At 33.3% G+C, this 18,090-nt stretch overlaps 1 protein-coding gene across 2 annotated transcripts in view; it reads left to right on the plus strand.

The window, feature by feature from the left end:
* LOC129802974 (protein slit) overlaps positions 1-18,090 on the plus strand; it is a 161,958-nt gene that overhangs the window by 19,267 nt on the left and 124,601 nt on the right. For both annotated transcript variants that reach the window (XM_055849240.1, XM_055849241.1), the window contains exon 2: positions 433-1,070. In XM_055849240.1, coding sequence (XP_055705215.1) covers positions 808-1,070 — 263 coding nt within the window. In that variant the 5' untranslated portion in view covers positions 433-807. The remainder of the gene's footprint in view (positions 1-432; positions 1,071-18,090) is intronic.

Consider the following 18,090-nt stretch of genomic DNA (forward strand, 5'->3'; position numbering starts at 1 on the left):
TCACAGCAACTCTCCCAAGTTGCGTCCTCAATGTCCCAGGAATCGTTCGGTCTACCGTGTTATGTAGTCCCGTCATGAGCAGTCCTTCCTTAGTATCTCATCGTATGCTCTATTTACCTTGATTTTCCACAATCAAATCACAGAACTGTTCCTCAAAATTGAGAATACCACAAAGTCTCTTTACCTTCTACGCACTGTTTTATACGAGGATATCTTTTATCGTATCAGATTGGAAGGGGGTTTTCTTGTTTTTCATACGAAACACTGCTAAATATTCTTTCTCTTGGGTTCTTTCTTTACTTCTTTTTTTTTCTGAAGAACAAATTGCTTTACACCCAAGAGATTGGTGTATCTTAACACTTTGGAATACTAAATTTTATTATAGAACCTTTTGTATTTTATTCTGATGCATTTGTCTTTTCTTTTCTTCAGGATTCACTTTGAAAACCGAAAAAAAAGAGCAGCGAAATAACCCATCCAACTGTATTGTAATGCTAACATGGGGGATGCTCTGGGGATTTTATAAACAACTCATCCTCTCTTAAGAGTTGATATCGAAGTGAACAAGTGTTTGCCGCAAGTACCATCATCACCACCGACTCCTCTTCAGGCTCTGCAAGTGGTGATACGGATTTTTTTGTTGTTGTTGTTCCTCTGGCGAAAAAAAAATAGAATACCAAACGTGCAATCATCCATTTCGAAAAAAGCGTGCAGAAAGCAAAAGAATTCCATTACAATTCGCGGTGTGGTGAGAATTGTTCGCGGGGAGTGTTGTGAAGTGGAAGTAGTGAAATAGTTTTATGTGAAATGCTTGGGGCTCTAGCGCGGAGTGTGGCGCCGAAAATGGCCACATTGGCTCTCGGGTTGAGCCTCTTGCTGGCATGGACAACAGCCGAACCGGCAAATTATCAAAGTGACACTCAAATATCCTGGGCATCCCCTCTAGCTACTCTGGACATTGGATCATCCAGATGCCCAAGGCCATGTACTTGCACCGGAGAAACTGTAGATTGCTCCCACAGGGGCCTCTCACAAGTCCCACGGAGACTTCCCATTGACACAGAGAGACTGTAAGTATACAAAATGTTTATTTTTTTTTTATCATTGGAATTTTTAATGGCACTTTTGATGTTAGAGATCATCATTTTTTGATTGGCGAATGTCGGGGTCGACAATGGGAGTGCCAAAAAAACAAACACACCAAATTTAATTACATCAACTATTTTCTCGTGCAAACAATGTCGCTATCTTCTTTGATATCAAATGAGATATAAAGTGTTTCTAAGAAATACCTTTGGTAAAACGGTTATACCGTGGGTCGAATACCATTCTCTCAAATTCAAATTTTATATTCAACATTTTGCCATTTGATAGCACGGAGTGTCCAATTCCAAATAAATTTTTTTTTATTTAAATGCTTGGGAAAGTTTTTCCTAAATATATTACGATATTTTATATAATTAAATATTTTAAATATTGATATGAATTTACATTTTGCAATACTCTTCTTAGGAAATACTTCATGGTGCTCCGAATGGAGCAAATGCTGTACTCTTGTGAGTTTTTATTCTAGCTGTATACTTCATGCGAGCAACACATACTCGCAATAATGGAGTAAACTGCCTATGTATGTGTTCCAATGTTTATCATTCCCGGTTCTTTACAGGACCTCTTAAGTCTTGCTTTTTTGTTTGAAACTTAAATGTTCAATATTCTATCCATTTTTGAACGGTTATCCCAAATATGGGCGTGGACTTATATGGTTAAGCCTTATACCGAAAATAGACACAGGTTGATCCTGGAGAATACTCAGCTCAAAAAATTTGGCGATAAAGGATCAGCCCAAACTATCATAAACTGAGAATTTAGAATCAAGGATTAGCGTTTTCAGCGTAAATTTCTATTAAATCTCCACACTTTGATTGCTGAAAGACTTCTTAAGTGCAATATCAATGGATTTTTCGTACAGAAAGGAGCACTGAGACTCCAATTTTAATGCATTTTAAGATTTTGCGACATTGCGTACCATACTCTCCATGTTTTTTCATCCAATTGACATATCGAAAAGCACCCAAAAACACCCAAAATGAGGCTTTTTATTTTCAGCACTGACTGGCACTCATGTCACCTTATCCCCGTAATTTCAGTAGACCTCATGACTTTAGAAGATCAACCTAATCCTTCAAATTATGGGCTGATCCGTGAGTGTATCGACACCAATCTTCTATTTTCTGGCTCATCCCTAAGTCGATCCCTATGTCTATTTTGGATTTTAGGTCTGAAGCTCATATGTCTTAGTTTCTTTAAGTTTTTCATTTGGAAGACCTTGAACTTAAGATTAGATATTAAAGACGAGTGATTAATTGGATTTTGAAAAAACCACTAAAATATTAATAGATTTTTAGGATTTCAATACTGGAAGGAATTGAGCTAAATCTCCAGTTTTAACCCCGTATTACAGCTCAAAACAATGATATCGATCTTTGAGAATATTTAACCCGTGAAAAGCGAATCAAAATGTGATAGTATCTTATGCCTGATACTATTTGCCCCAGCATTTTTGAGAATGATCACAAAATTACCTTTTAGAAAACGTCTCGATAAATATATATATTTCTAAATTTCTATCAGTTTCCTAATAACTAAGCCGTTTCTCGGCTTAAACCGAGAGACAAATTAGTCAGAAACTGATGGAAATGTAATCTGATTATTGTTTTGATAACACTTACGACGTTAAGTCATCTCTTGGCTTATGTCGTAAGTGTGTCTAGGGCGTAAGTTCCTCACGAATATATATGTACGTTCACCACTAGAACTTTAAATTTTTTTTAAACCCCTTCAAGATACTTATCTCGATAGATTTAAATCGCGATTTTTTTCTGTCATTACCTGAATCTGATGGCCACGGGGATAGTAGTGAACACATCCTTGAAAGCTGCTAATTTACCCAACTCTGAAACTGGGCTTTTCTCACCATGATTCTTCCAAATTATTCCCATTATTTGAGAAGCCTAGAACCAATGCACACCAAAAGCTTAAAGGTTGACCGGAAAAATAAAGAATCCCTACTATGTTAAATTCATTTCTGAATATTTTTACTTACAATATGAGAATCATGTTCACGACTATTTTCTAAAATCAATTCTCAAGTGATTTTCTTGGCCTATCTCTCTGAATCACTGTATAAGAGTGTGACCCTCTGTAAGTGCAAGAATGTGGAAAATTTCATGTGGTGCTTTCTGTTTTTTCTTCCTCAACTTATATACTTTTCAATTCCTGACACCAGACAATGGCAAATTGCCGCTTTTTCATCTGCCACCACCCACAAGCAACATTACAAACCCATAGAAGAAACCAGTACGGGATTGTATAAAGTGTGTCTGCCAACGACATAATATCTCGTAATTTTCCGATTTTTTTTCCATCACAATTCCCTCCAACCTCAATCTGTGCCACCCATAGTGCCTTGAGAATCTTTAGCTGACTCTGAGAATTTTTGCATTTGAAAGAAAAAAAGAAGGAAGAGAATGGGAGATCCTGTGAATTTGTCGAAAGTAGCTCAAGTAAGTACAAGCCCCTTCATATGAGCAGCTCCAAATAATCATAAAACATCCAAAAGTGCTTTTCAATGCAAATTTCTATTTCCCTCTCGTGGGTTCAGTACAACATATCGCCGACAACCCCCGCAAAACCCCCCAAATATGTATATGAGAATAGAGGGCCCTTGCACTGGGAACGATATTTAACTTTCGCATGATTGAGTTGTCAACAGTGTTTTCAGGATGAATACATCTCGTTCCTCCCAGCTCCCCTCGAAATGCCATTGAGAGTTTGTATTCCCTGGGATTGAATGGTTTTTGCCAGTTTATATGAAACAATAAGGGTCACCCGGAAAAGCGGGGGACAGAGAGTATGGGACACACGAGAGGTTCATGGTGGTATTAATAATGGCTTTAGAGTGCGTACGGAAAGCGAGAATTTCATGGTTAAAACGCGAAACTTTTCACCACTCTTGTCTCACCCAACATACTCCAACACCATTCCACAAACAAAAAAGAGATGAGCCTGAAATCGATTATAGGACAAAATTCCAGGAAAATAATTGCAGGAGAAGGTGGGGCAGTTTTAGGCATGAATTTCCAATTGGGCTTTGTGACTACTTTTGCAAAAAAACGATGAACGGCATCAAAACTTAGTAAGAAAAGTCCTTCAAGCTTCGCAAATAGGGTAAAAGTCTTAATTCAAAACCATTTCCAAACGCTTAAACTTTAACAGAAGATTCAACACATTAAGTTCATATATTTTCTGAAGAGAATTACATAAATTTGCTCCTTGACTCTTCTAGAATGTTACTGTTTAGTGAAAATTCTTTAAATATAATTTAAAAACTTCTTAAATATGAGAAAAATACACAAGTGCAAAGTGCTCCAATTGGAAACAAATTAATCCAAATGGAGACAAGGGAAAGTTCCCAATTTTAGACAAACAGTGTAAGTGAAACCGCGACGAAAGGCTTCCAAAATCTTGTTGAGTTGCTCCTAAGTGCAGGATTTGTTCTTATTCCTGGTCTTTTCTCCTTTCTCATCTAAAATAATGAGAAAATCTCTCCAAAAAAATTATATTTCCAGGGTTTCCTATTGAAACATTTGCAGACACTTCAGAAAAACCCTTTTTGTTCACGAAATAGGTAAAAATTTCTTTTAAAACTTCACGTACCGTTAACAATAAAAATTAACACTTAATTTAACTAAAATTAGCCAGAAATATGGCATAAATGTTAATCAAAACGAATAAACAACAGTCACCTTATTGTGTTTTTCGTTGGAAAACAGGGTCGATTGATAAAAATTTGATGGTGAAAAGGTACACTTTTAATTTTTCTGAGAAATTAACAAATTAAAATTTGTGAATATGAATGGATTTTCGCTCTATTTGGAGCAAAATTAACTAAATAATGAAACTGTGGTATAGAAAATATATAAATATAATAATTTAGTACTGTATTTATTGTGAAAACAATGACGTTTCCATTTGGAGTAGCAAAAAATTTCCATTTGGACCAGGTTTTGAATTAGCTTAATTTACCCTAGTCTGGCTTCAAAACACTTCATACATTTCCCATATTTCTTGAATGAATCTAGCCAAGTGGCAATACTTTTTAATAGCCTTATGTCACACATTTTCTGAAAATTTGACATTAAAGGAATTTAGGAAAAATACGAAGTGTTTTAAGCCAGAATATGTGCGAAGACTAAAAGACTTCCTTATATTCGGTAGGTTACAGTTGGGGATAGAATCATAATGAATTTTCAGAGTAGTTTCTGAGAACGAAATATCATTCTTAACCTGAAACTCCGAACATTAAAATAAATTTACACTTCTATAAGATAGAATATGAAATTTAGGACAACACGAAATTCCGGGCAAACTAATTTATATTTCGGAAAACTTATTTAAAACTTGATAAAAATCAATTAAATAATTTTTAAAGTGTTCTAAAATTGCAAGATTACTTAATTATTACTAAATTGTCAAAGAAAAATCTAAAATTTACTCTTTCTAGCAGGGGCTTTATCAGATGGCAATTCTTAAGTACATGTTTCCCATATGTTTCTAGCGTGCCGAAAAAACTTTTGAGTTTATTAGCTGTTTTCTGTCATTGTAGAACGAATTAGCTAAAAATACTAATACAAAATAAAAGCCAATTTAATAGCGAAAAGGCAACCGAGAACCCCAAATTGGCAACCTACGCAGTTTTGGAGATATCTTGTGAAATGTGTACGGAAACAGGGAAAAATTTACACTAAAACTTGTCGCATTTTTTTAGAGCTAATGTCACTCCCCTTCTTTCTAGTATTTCTAAGACCTCAAACCACAAATGTATGACACAGTTTTATTTTTAATTGAAGAAGTCGTGAAAAGTTTCATTTCGACGCAATTTTATGAAATGATTTTCTAAACTTAAATAATAATCGTAATTTAATTTACGATTTTAATGGGATGTAGAGTTTAGAGATGTAGTAATAGTTTTTACTCATCCATTTCCGATGAAAGAGAAAATAAAAAATCGAGAATTGATAATACCCTACACTCCCCTACATGGGATACTGAAGCTGGATGGTGTAGCTTTTTGTTATGGGACTTATGGGGATTTTGTACGCGAGGCCAATTGAAACAAAACATTGCAGGAAGAGTGTTAAAATTGGCGATTGACTGATTTACGGGAGTATAACATCACCATGTCGATCCTGAAAGTGACAAAATCTCTGCCGCATAACTGACCAATATATATGTGCGAAAAAAAAAATCCAAAATACATTTTCAACCACGAAAATTTATGCCACTGCTAATGACATCCGCTTTATTTAAACAAGCGAAATTGGAAATAACAATAGTGAATAGTGAAAATTGTCAATTAAATAGAAATAATAAATCCTAAATAGATATTCATGATGTTCTCTGTGATGAGAATTTTAAAAATAAATGAAAATCGAATGGGTGTGGCTAATACATATTCAATTAAATTATTGTAGGTTTAAACTATCAAAAATCAAAATGAAGTTTTTAAGCAAAAAATAAGTTTGGCCACTATCTACTAAAAGAAGATAGTGGATTGATCTATTTACTAATATAGGTTTTGCTGCTATCTGCTAAGATGAAGATGTAAAAGCACGTACTATCTGTTTCATGTATTTCTATGGCCCATAAAACGCATATCGGAAACGGTTTCATCGTTATCTAAAATATTTTAAGATCAGGATAGTAAGTTAGGATAGTTACCGTAGATACGGGTGACTGCGCTCCTGCTTTCCTCAAGCTTCCCTTTAATTCTAGCACTGAAGGATGGTTTTTACTGATCAGACATAAAGATCGGATCGATGAAGATCATCCTTAATTACATCATCCTTTCCGTGGTACAGTAGATTCGGGTGACTTTGCACTCCTGCTTTACGTAAGATTCTCTTTTATCCTAGAATAGAAGGATAGTTCTTTTCTGATCAGACATACTAGATCAGATCGATGAAGACCATCCTTAAGTACTAGAAATAAAGAAAGGCTTACGAATATCAGGGGTGCAAAGCCACCCGCATCTAAAGTACTCTCTTGGATTGTAATTGCAATCCAAATAACTATCCTCCTTCAAAATTCAGTATCTTCAAGTTAAATTAAAAAGTTCAAGTTAAATTATAAAGAAAAGCGTCTATGCACGATTGTATGTACCATCTTTTGTAACCTTTATGGTAGGGTAAATTAAGCTAATTCAAAACCTGCTTCAAATGGAAATTTCTTGCTACTCCAAATGGAAACATCATTGTTTTCATGATAAATACAGTACTAAATTATTATATTTATATATTTTCTATACCACAGTTTCATTATTTAATTAATTTTGCTCCAAATAAAGCGAAAATTCATTAATATTCACAAATTTTAATTTTTTAAGTTCTCGGAAAAATTAAAAGTGTACCTTTTCACCATCAAATTTTTCATCGATCGACTATGTTTCCCAATGAAAAACACAATGGGTGACTGTTGTTTATTCGTTTTGTTTAACATTTATGTTATATTTCTGGCTAATTTTAGTTAAATTAATTGCTAATCTTTATTGTTAATGGTACGTGAAGTTTTCAAATGAAATTTTTACCTATTTCGTGAACAAAAAGGGCTTTTTAAAGTGTCTGCAAATGCTTCAATGGGAAACCCCGGAAATATGATTTTTTTTGGAGAGATTTTCTTTTTGTTGTAGATGAGACAGAAGAAAAGACCAGAAATAAGAACAAATCCTGCGCTCAAGAGCAACTCAACAAGGTTTTTGAAGTCTTTCATCGCGGTTTCACTTACACTGTTTGTCTCCAATTAGAAACTTTCCCTTGTCTCCATTTGGATTATTATGTTTCCAATAGAAGCATTTTACACTCGAGTATTTTTCTTGTATTTAAGAACTTTTCATTTTATATTTCAAGAATTTTCACTAAACAGTAATATTCTAGAAGAGGCAAGGAGCAAATTTATATAATTTTCTTTAGAAAAAATATGAATTTAATGTGTTGAATCTTCTGTCAAAGTTAAAGCGTCTGGAAATGGTTTTGAATTAGGACACCCTAGTAGAATTTAAAAGTACGATATGTAGAGAATATCATCCAGGTTTTTCTCGATGTATGCAATGGGTTGAGCCGGTTGAGCGGTAGAGCAGTCTTTCTATAGTTAGCCTCTCATAACTACAGGGCATGAGATTGACAAGCCCTTTACAATTGCGATGCGACGAGGTCTAGTTCTATGAGATATTATTTTGTTCCAGCATCACTATTACTATTAGTTTCTGTCCCTTCCAATTTTCCTCGGAAAGTTAAAAATTTTTTGTCGCATTCGCTTTCCTTAACTTCAATTTTATTTGATGTTACTAAAGATTCTTCGAAAGAGATTTCTCAACCAGAATTCTTTTAAAAGAAACCTGAAGCACTATAAAGTTTTTAAATTTGTTTTTCTGTGGAAATTGTTTTTTTTGGGACACATTTTCTGTTGCATTCTATATAAGACGCTTTGTTGCTTTATTTAGCGAAAACTATGCAGAATCCTGGACGTAAGGTGGGTGGCATAGGTAGGAGGTTCAGTTCACATTCTTCTGTTTATGCTATACGACCCTAAATGGCACAAGTTCTGCAACTAAGAAATAGTTTACCATATACACTTTTGTTCCTCTGACAGCGAGGGTACAATTGTTTCCTTATTGTTTCCTCCCCAGGTCCTCAATGGGTTCGTCCTTTGTTGTCGCAATTGACGAACGTCCAAAAGTGTGCTGAGGCGTTGTCCTGCATCCATCTCTCAGCATGGATTGTTCACTTCTTTGTGCACTGTACATGACTTCTTTTTTTTTCTTTCTATCACTTCCAGTCTTTTTTTTAGATCGGTCTCTTTGCTACTTTCATTTCCGCAATAAGTCCTTTGAGTGTCAAATTCAGGGTAAAATGTGCAAGGGGACAATTAGGAATGATGATGTCTATATTAACTGCCAGATATTGCAGGAAATATTGGTTTGGAGAGATGTTATCAAAATTATGCAGTAGGTTTAAATTGCTTAGGGATATGATTATAAATTATTAATTTGAGTTATTTGCTTCAATTTCAATAAATATAAATATTTATTGTGATTGTCCAGTGTTGGAAATGGGTGTACATCGGAAGTTGTTGAATAACATAGTACTTTTATGAATGAACTATCTCTCATATGGGCGGGTATGTGTAGTGAATTTGGTATTAGATCTCATTCAGTGATACTGACAGAATATACAGTTGGTCTATGTTTTGCCTCCCAGCACTATGAAGGACGATGTGCAATTACTGTGTGAAAAGGGATGTTTTTGGAGATGAGAGTTTGGTGTCTGAATGAGATGGGGTTTGACTTTATCAGATGGCAATTCTTAAGTACAATGGAGAGTGTTCAGCATCCACCAAAATTGAAGATTACTCCAGTGAATTGGACAATTATTATAGAAAATGTCGTCCACATGCTATCAAAAGTGACAACAATTTGGAGTTAATTTACCATTCAACAGAGAGTAGACCGAAGGGACTAAATACCATTCACGAAAATTGCATTAAGAGACCAAGAGTGTAAGAACAATAGACTGTGTGGTAGATTTTGAAATACCCAAGTACATCCACTTTCTGAGGCTTAAGAACATAAATAATAGATTGTATTAACACTAAAAGAGGAGGAGTTTTACCAAGAACTACCTTCTCTCTTCTTCATTGTCGTCATCTTTGTTGTTTTTTTTTATGCACCAAAACAAAAATTCAAAATAAACTTTAATGATAAACAAGATTCAGCACACAGTACTACCTGTTTTTAATAAATGCCCCAGGTATATCCAGCACAGAGTGTGATAATTAAATGCACAGTATAAATAACCTGAGGTTGTTCAATTTAAACCACGAGAACATTAAAAAAAAAGTATAAGAATTTATTGACTTAAAATTATCATATAACATTTTATCACGTTATGTGGACATAATAAGATAATCGATTGCTAATTTTATATGCAAAAGAAAGGTACGGCAATTAGGGCATATAAAAAGCTTTTTAATTGCTTTTTTTGCAAACTTTGGCGCTGATTAATTAAATGAAGTGCAGATTAAAGGCTTAAGAATGAGATTAAATGATACACCAATTTGAATTTAGTTTAATATTCTTGTAGAATATTTCTTGGGTATCTTTTTAAATTATCTTTTAAGCCAATTAAAGATTGCATTATAGATTTTATAAATTTAATTTGGCCTTTTATGGATGTTCTCGAATTTTATAGATTTGTTGAAAAGAGTGGCAGAGTATTTCATGCTTTGCCAAATGCTCGAATTCGTTACTTCAGTACTTTCGCATAATTTTTCGTTAACTGGGTTCATATCCAATTTGAACCGAAGGGCATGTTAATAATGCGAAAGTTAATTTATAGTGGAGTCCTCTAAAGGTCCCAAGTCTTTATCTGTAACCGTTTGGCATGTGGTAGTTGTAACATACAGAGGAACGGACGGATATCGAGTGGTCCCCGTGGTACTGGTGCTTCGGAGAAATTAGGGTAAATGTCCTAATTCAAAACCATTTCCAGACGCTTTAACTTTTACAGAAGATTCAACACTTTAAATTCATATTATTTTTTGAAGAGAATTACATAAATTTGCTCCTTTAGGGTGGAGTCTACACTTATGGATGTTATACACTTATGGACAGCGTGCAAAAATCTTAAGTTCTTACGTAAAACAGATTTCGACAAGTTATAAAATTATTAGTTTATGATGTAATTAACAATTCTTTTGACTTTTCAAAATTTGTTTAATGTAATAACTTAAGATTTTTGTGTTGTCCATAAGTGTGTATAACATCCATAAATGTAGACTCCACCCTACTCTTCTAGAATGTTACTGTTTAGTGAAAATTCTTTAGATATAATTTGAAAACTTCCTAAATACAAGAAAAATACGCGAGTGTAAAATGCTTCTATTGGAAACAAATTAATCCAAATGGAGACAAGGGAAATTTGCTAAATGGAGACAAACAGTGTAAGTGAAACGAAAGGCATCAAAAACCTTGTTGAGTTGCCCTTGAGGGTAGGATTTATTCTTATTTCTGGTCTTTTCTCCTTTCCCATCTAAAACAATAAGAAAATCTGTCCAAAAAACCATATTTCCCGGGTTTCCTATTGAAGAATTTGCAGATACTTCAAAAAAAACCTTTTTGTTCACGAAATAGGTATTTATTTCATATGAAAACTTCACGTACCGTTAACAATAAAGATTAGCACTTAATTTAACTAAAATTATCCAGAAATATGACATAAAAGTTAAACAAAACGAATAAGCAACAGTCACCTCATTGTGTTTTTCATTGGAAAACATGGTCGATCGATGAAAAATTCAATGGCGGAAAGGTAGACTTTTAATTTTTCTGAGAAATTAACAAATTAAAATTTGTGAATATGAATGGTTTTTCGCTTTATTTGGAGCAAAATTAACTAAATAATGAAACTGTGGTATAGAAAATATATATAAATATAATAATTTAGTACTGTATTTATCGTGAAAACAATGACGTTTCCATTTGGAGTAGCGAAAAATTTCCATTTGGAACAGGTTTTGAATTAGCTTAATTTACCCTAGAGCTTCATATTTAATAAATAGAAAATTTCTAGTGACTTAAAATGGAGTTGATTTGAACCCAGGACTCACGTGGCGAGTATTCTACCACATAACCCTATTGCGTGATCCTTTCAAAGTGTTTATCGAAAAGAAAAGTGGCATTATTTTGAGAAACCTTTTTTTTTTGTGAAAACGAACGTCAAATCCACCTTTACTGTTCCAAACCAATCTTAATTTTTTGTACTTATAAAATGACCAAATCTTTACCCAAAGACGCGTGTTGAAGGTTTCTGATAATTTTGTTGTTGAAATTAAATGTTATTAACCGTCCTACTAAAGCTTTTTACTTCAGTTCAGATTTTAAGATAAACTAAGAGAAATCATCAAAATGAATTATTGATTCCAAGGAGAATGTGTATCCTATCAAATTTCTATAATAATGACAAAACTCCGCAATGGTGTACTCTTTAGTTTGCAATACAATAGTGATCAGCCCCTTTAGTGTATTGGGTGCCCATTCTTCGTTGTTGTTCTTATCTTGATTTACCACAAAAAAAAGAACAGTATGTAGCATTAATGCATGAATTTGAAGATGAGAAGTGATGGTTATAACAAAAACATGCGAATAAAAAGAACTTTCGATCACGAATCAACCTTTCGGGTGAACCACCAAGAAAAATCATCCAAACTAATACAATTATTATTCTCTCGGGGTGAAGCGACATGCTTATTAATTGGTCGTGGGAAAATCGTTTTATATAGGCATCGTGCTATTGAGGGCATGCATAATCCTCCGTAACAATTGGTCCTTTTCTGCACATGGGTCCCATGAATAAAAGAGTATATAGAATGCGTTGACACAGGAGTCACGGTTCGCCTTGTTATGGCTCAGTTGAGGCATAACAAGGGCTGTATGAGGGACAATTATAATAATAATCGGATTATGTCAGCTCTTTTAAGCATATATACATATATAGCAAATAGCCAAATGAAACGTATTGTTTTCGATTGGGTCAGTTGATGCACATGTAGAGTTGTGAGATACAATGAAAAGTTTTATCTAGATATGATAAATATAAAAAAAAAGGAGAATGAGGTATTTTAAATAGAGTCGAAGGAACACCTATTGGTACTTTGAAATTTGACTCATTACTTATTGATAGGGTATCTTACTTTCGCTAGATGTATAGGGTGGAGTTACCACTTATCGCCATGTTTAGGAAAAACGGGAATTAATTTTATTATAACTTCTGAACCCTTATTACAAGATAACTCAAATTTGACACAAAGTTACTTAAATGTATTGGTTGTAGAGTCGTAAAAACAATAGTCCTCCAATTTAACCCTAAACTGCTTAAAAACTGATTTTTATTATCAATGCAAAAATAACCACTTCGCCACCACTTTTTACCAGTTTTCGCCAGTTCTGTAACCACTTCTCGCCACCCACTTGGAAAGGTTCAAACTCAATTATTTTGGGCAATATTACACTGAGAGAAATCCGAAAAAGTTAAAATACATTCCAGAAATGTTAGTTTTACCCTGCATTATTGATCCGAAATCGGTTAAAGTTACCCTTTTTCAGGTTAATTTTACACTTAAAAAAGTGTAAAATTAACATTAAAAAATGTTGATATATTTTTGCATCTAGAAAGTGTTAAATACACGAGGAAAAAAATTAATCGCACCCTCTTTTTTCTCAGTGTTTATAAATAATACATTCAGTATTTCTCTTTCCTCATGATCACCCTATTATTACTCAATTTAATGGATTTTTCTTCGCTTTTATTTGAGAAATCAAACTACAGTAGAGTCTCTCAAATCTGAATCTCTCAAATTCGAACGCCGATTGGATTCAAAATGTCAATTGAGAGGTTATTTTCACTCAGAAAACGGCAGTTCTAACTTTGTATGGGATTTGCAAAAATGCAGCTCTTGTCTGTAAGAATATTTTAAGAGCCGAATCAACCTAAACATGTCGTGCTTAGAATCAAGAGCTGTTTTCTAAAACAGATCATCTAAGAGCTGCCGTGTCTTGAGCGAGAGAGAGAGAGAGTTCCGTCTCTCTAGAAAATTTTCAGTGGCTTCCAGTGCTGTCAAATGACAGACAAAATAATTCACAGTGCAATTAATTCGCAAAGTTGTGATTGTTTTCGCGAGTTTTCTCAATAAAATTATAGTGAAAATTGTGGGGAGAAGCCTCTACAAGTGGTGAAGTGTCTTGTGGTGCAAAAAAATACAGTGCCGATAGGAATTATGTGGATATTTGGAGAATTTATGCTCGAAAAATAGGAAAATTTTTTTCCTGAAAATTAGAATATTGTGCCCCACGAGCTCGCTCAAGTGTCTGGAGTGTTGTGAAAAGGTGATTTTTTATTTTGAAAACTTATATAGTGGAAAAATTAAAAAATTTTTGTGATATGGTTCGGGTGAAAAAAAAAAATGTAAACATGTCGGGCATCTCGCTCAGCGATAGTCGTATGGAGAAATATCTGCCCAAATGTGAGTTTTGTTTTAGTCCAAAATTGATCAATTTCGTTCAGACTTTAGGAAAAATATACTGAAAGTGAAATATTATAAATTAAGAAGTGTATACGGTGGTAGGGAAATAAAGAAAACGTGAAATTCTATTGCTTTTTTTAATTGTGAGTGTACGTCAATATTGTTGCGATACAGCAGCAAAAATCTGATACTAGAATCAAAACACGTTATGCTTTGCTTCAAGAACTGCTTAGTATTTAAAATTCCTCCAGAGACCATTTTTGCCATCTATGAAAATTCAAAGACTGTACGTTCTTGAACCAAAGCATGTTTTAAAATAAATGCTTTCTTTCAAGTAAAATAGTCTTTAAGCTCAACACACAAATGCCCGTTCTTGTATCAAGAGCTAAATTAAGAGCTGTTTCCACAGAGCTGTTTTCTGAGTGTTAGAAGGTCAGTATTCTATGTGAATGAAAATCATATTTATGTGCTTCTTCCTGAATGTTTATATACATTATAGTCGTGTAAAATGAAAAGGAAGTATGTTACCACAAAAACTTGCGAGAAAGTACGAGAATTTGATTCAAAATACAATTTAATCTCACACAAATTTCGTTAGTTTTGAAAAAATCGTTCGAATTTGGGAGGTGAGAAATGTCAAAAATACCCCCCGAGCGTTCGAATTTAGAAGACTCTACTGTATTGGACTATTGCATAAAGTAAACAATCCAGATTTGACAACTGAGAATCTACGAAGTGAAGTTAGCGTCGCCTATTGAAAAGAGATGGCGACAGGTGGTAAAATCGCTTCAAAATATTACCACTTTTCGCCATGCCTCATTTTTATATAATTATAATATAAAATGAAATATTAATTAACTAAATACAAATTTTATCTATTCCACAAGTGTAATTAAATATTCAATAGACAAATTACTTATCCAAAAAGGTATATTTTGCTTGATGAAAAATTGATGACACTTAGCATATTGGGTAAGAAATATTGGATTCGATGCACTTGCTTAAAATATTACTCTAAAAAATGCTGAAAATCGTAAATTCAAAACGAATAGTAATTCTTTTTCGACTTGATACATAGCAGCAGTAAAAATACAAGTAACTTTGCGGCTCATTTATTTCATAAATCGCGAAAAATAGCGATTTCAATATGAGTGGCGAAAAGTGGGACAGTGGCGGGAAGTGGTGATTCCACCATAAATGAACATAAAAATAAGTATTAAACATAGTGGAGTCTTGTTAGAAGATTTTATTATAATATTGATCATGATTCAAATTAGAAGTTTAATTAGGCTTGTCTGAAGGAAAAGTTTTGTTAAGCGGACAAATATGGATCCTGTTAAAATTATGTGTATAGAATGTAGTTTTTCAATATGGCAGAACTTTTCCTCGCATCTTGTATGAAAAACATCCTTTTGACAAGATAAGATTTTGCCAGGGGTCAGTTCTCTATTTCGGATTACCGATGCATCTAGGTCACAATATGGGCGACTTATGCTTCCCCACTCCTATTCTATCTTATCCTTTTGACAAACTTTTAAAAAGATCTAGTTGGTTACTAATTTTTGAAAATTTATCCATATTTTGTATAGGAGAATATTCTTTTTACTAGCTTTTCTTGTTAATTCGATAAATTTTTAGAATATTACAAATTCGAAAGAATACCGGTTAGGGCCCTATAGGGGCTTTAAAATTAAACAATCGGTTTTCGAAATTTTAAATTCGAATATTTCGACTTTATACTATCGAAGATAAATGATAAAGAAACATTATCTTTGATGACTTTATCTAGGCAAAATAACCTAGATAGCCTACAGCTCTGATATGCACATATGTAAGTTTGTTATAATATTTTCGAATGTTGCATTTCTTCTTTAGTAGCGTGTTCAACCAAATCGGCAAAATTGGTATTTATGCAATGGTGCCATAGGGCTGTTGGTGTAGGATTATATTTACAAAATAGCAAATCACTGCAACCGGTTTTTGGAGAGAAAGACACATACGACTTTGAAGAGAAAAGACAAAAAAAAAACATAAAGTTTGCATGGAGGAAATGCCAGCAAGATGTGGCGAAAAATTGCACTAGCTTTCAGCTCTTCTCCTTGGTGTTCATCCTCTTGCCCATGGTATGCATGGCATAAAGTGCATCGTGGAAGATGATGATGGAGTTGCAATTGAAGCCCCTATTGAGACACCACGGCGCAACTTCATCATGATGGCAAAACATGTTCCACTGTCGATCGTCTTATATTGTTCCTCGTTGTTCGGGTTAAATCCCAGCTTGAACACATATGTATAATATGAGAATTTTATCCGTGAACTTCCATGAGTTCAAACATGCTCAATTCAAAATCCATCTCCACGAGAGCTTTAAAAGCTTGAGGGCAATTAAAATTCGCTCCATGTATTGTTTTTATGTGTGCATTATCCCATATGCACTATTCACTCTTGCACTTCAAGATCATCCATCCACTATATATCTATATATATAATATAAATATATATGTATAATTTTCTCTCTATATGCAAAGTACAGAAAAAGTATCCACTTAAGCTTCTCACTATTATACTGTCCATTGAAAGATTTGCATTTCTGCTTCACTCAGCACTTTTATAAATATCTCTTTCTCCGTTCAGGGTTACACAAATGCTTCAGAGGCCACAGAGACCATAATTCACTTACACAGCCCAAGAGATTATTTGATTGACGGACTATCGTATGAATTTTAAGACGTTGCATCTTTAGAAATGTTGAAAGGTTGAAGACGTTCAAGACAAAGAGTGTAAACCCAGCGAGCACCAAATGCTAAGCTTTTTCAAATCAGCTGAAAACATATATTTTTTCAGCTGAGCTCTGCTGACCTCGAAGTTACACTAGCGATCGCAGTGGCAATTAGTCAAAGTTATTCTTTTTCCCCAATCGAGTGAGAGACTTTAATGCACTTGGTTTTTGTCTTTGCTGAGTTGAGTAGAAGCTAAGGTTAACCTTTTCCATTATTACAATTTTATGATTCTTACAATAACCACATTTGACATTAAAAAATAAAGTAAAAAATTTAAAATTCACAAAAATTTTAAAAAATCATATTTATAATATATTTTGAATAATATGTATTCTTAAACCTTTTCCGACCAATAAAATTAATTTTTTTTGTCTAATTTTATCAAAAAATATTGTGAATTCATTTATAAAAAAATATACTACACCTAAATTAAAATTGCATTGCCAAGAATTCTTGTCCGCTGTGATTTTAGAAAATTAATAACCCAAGAAATTCTTGGGAATACTCAAGATATTTTGATATTTAATGAATTCTAAATTCGAGAAATATTGAAAAAACTTCGGAACCTCATGGAAATACCAAGAAGATCAAGAACATATAGAATTTAGAGCCTCTATAATTTTTATTTAATGGTATACACAGTCTACTCAAAATTATTTGAAATGATTTCCAACAAATTAGCATATTTTCCTGACTTTAAAGGTATTTAAAAACTCTCTTCTAAAAAATATAAATGCATATCATTTTAATTTAAAAAATGAATCATCAAATTGAATAAATTTTTCATTTAAAAAAGAATACGTACAGTATTAAAAAACGATAATTGTTGGTTTGTTATTTTACCACGATAATAAAAGTAGTTTTTTGCGTAAAAATGCGCTTTAGAAAATTTATAATCGAAAATTTATAAATAGAAAAGTGCAGCATATACATTATGCATATGCATCGTGCACGGATCATACATTTATTTCACTTGTAAAATATAAAACATTTTATAACATAAAAAAATATATATTTTCCGCATTTGCCGCAACAAACAAAAACGCTTTTATGTAAATTTTTCAACTTAAATTGTAATAAAACAATTATATTTTATTTTGTGGTATCCATAGAAATTTTTTTGTAGTATTTTTAAAAGGCATTATTGAACTCATTAACTCTTTCCGGACCGCAGCAT

This window comes from Phlebotomus papatasi, chromosome 2 (assembly GCF_024763615.1).
Source record: "Phlebotomus papatasi isolate M1 chromosome 2, Ppap_2.1, whole genome shotgun sequence".
Taxonomy (NCBI): Eukaryota; Metazoa; Arthropoda; class Insecta; order Diptera; family Psychodidae; genus Phlebotomus; species Phlebotomus papatasi.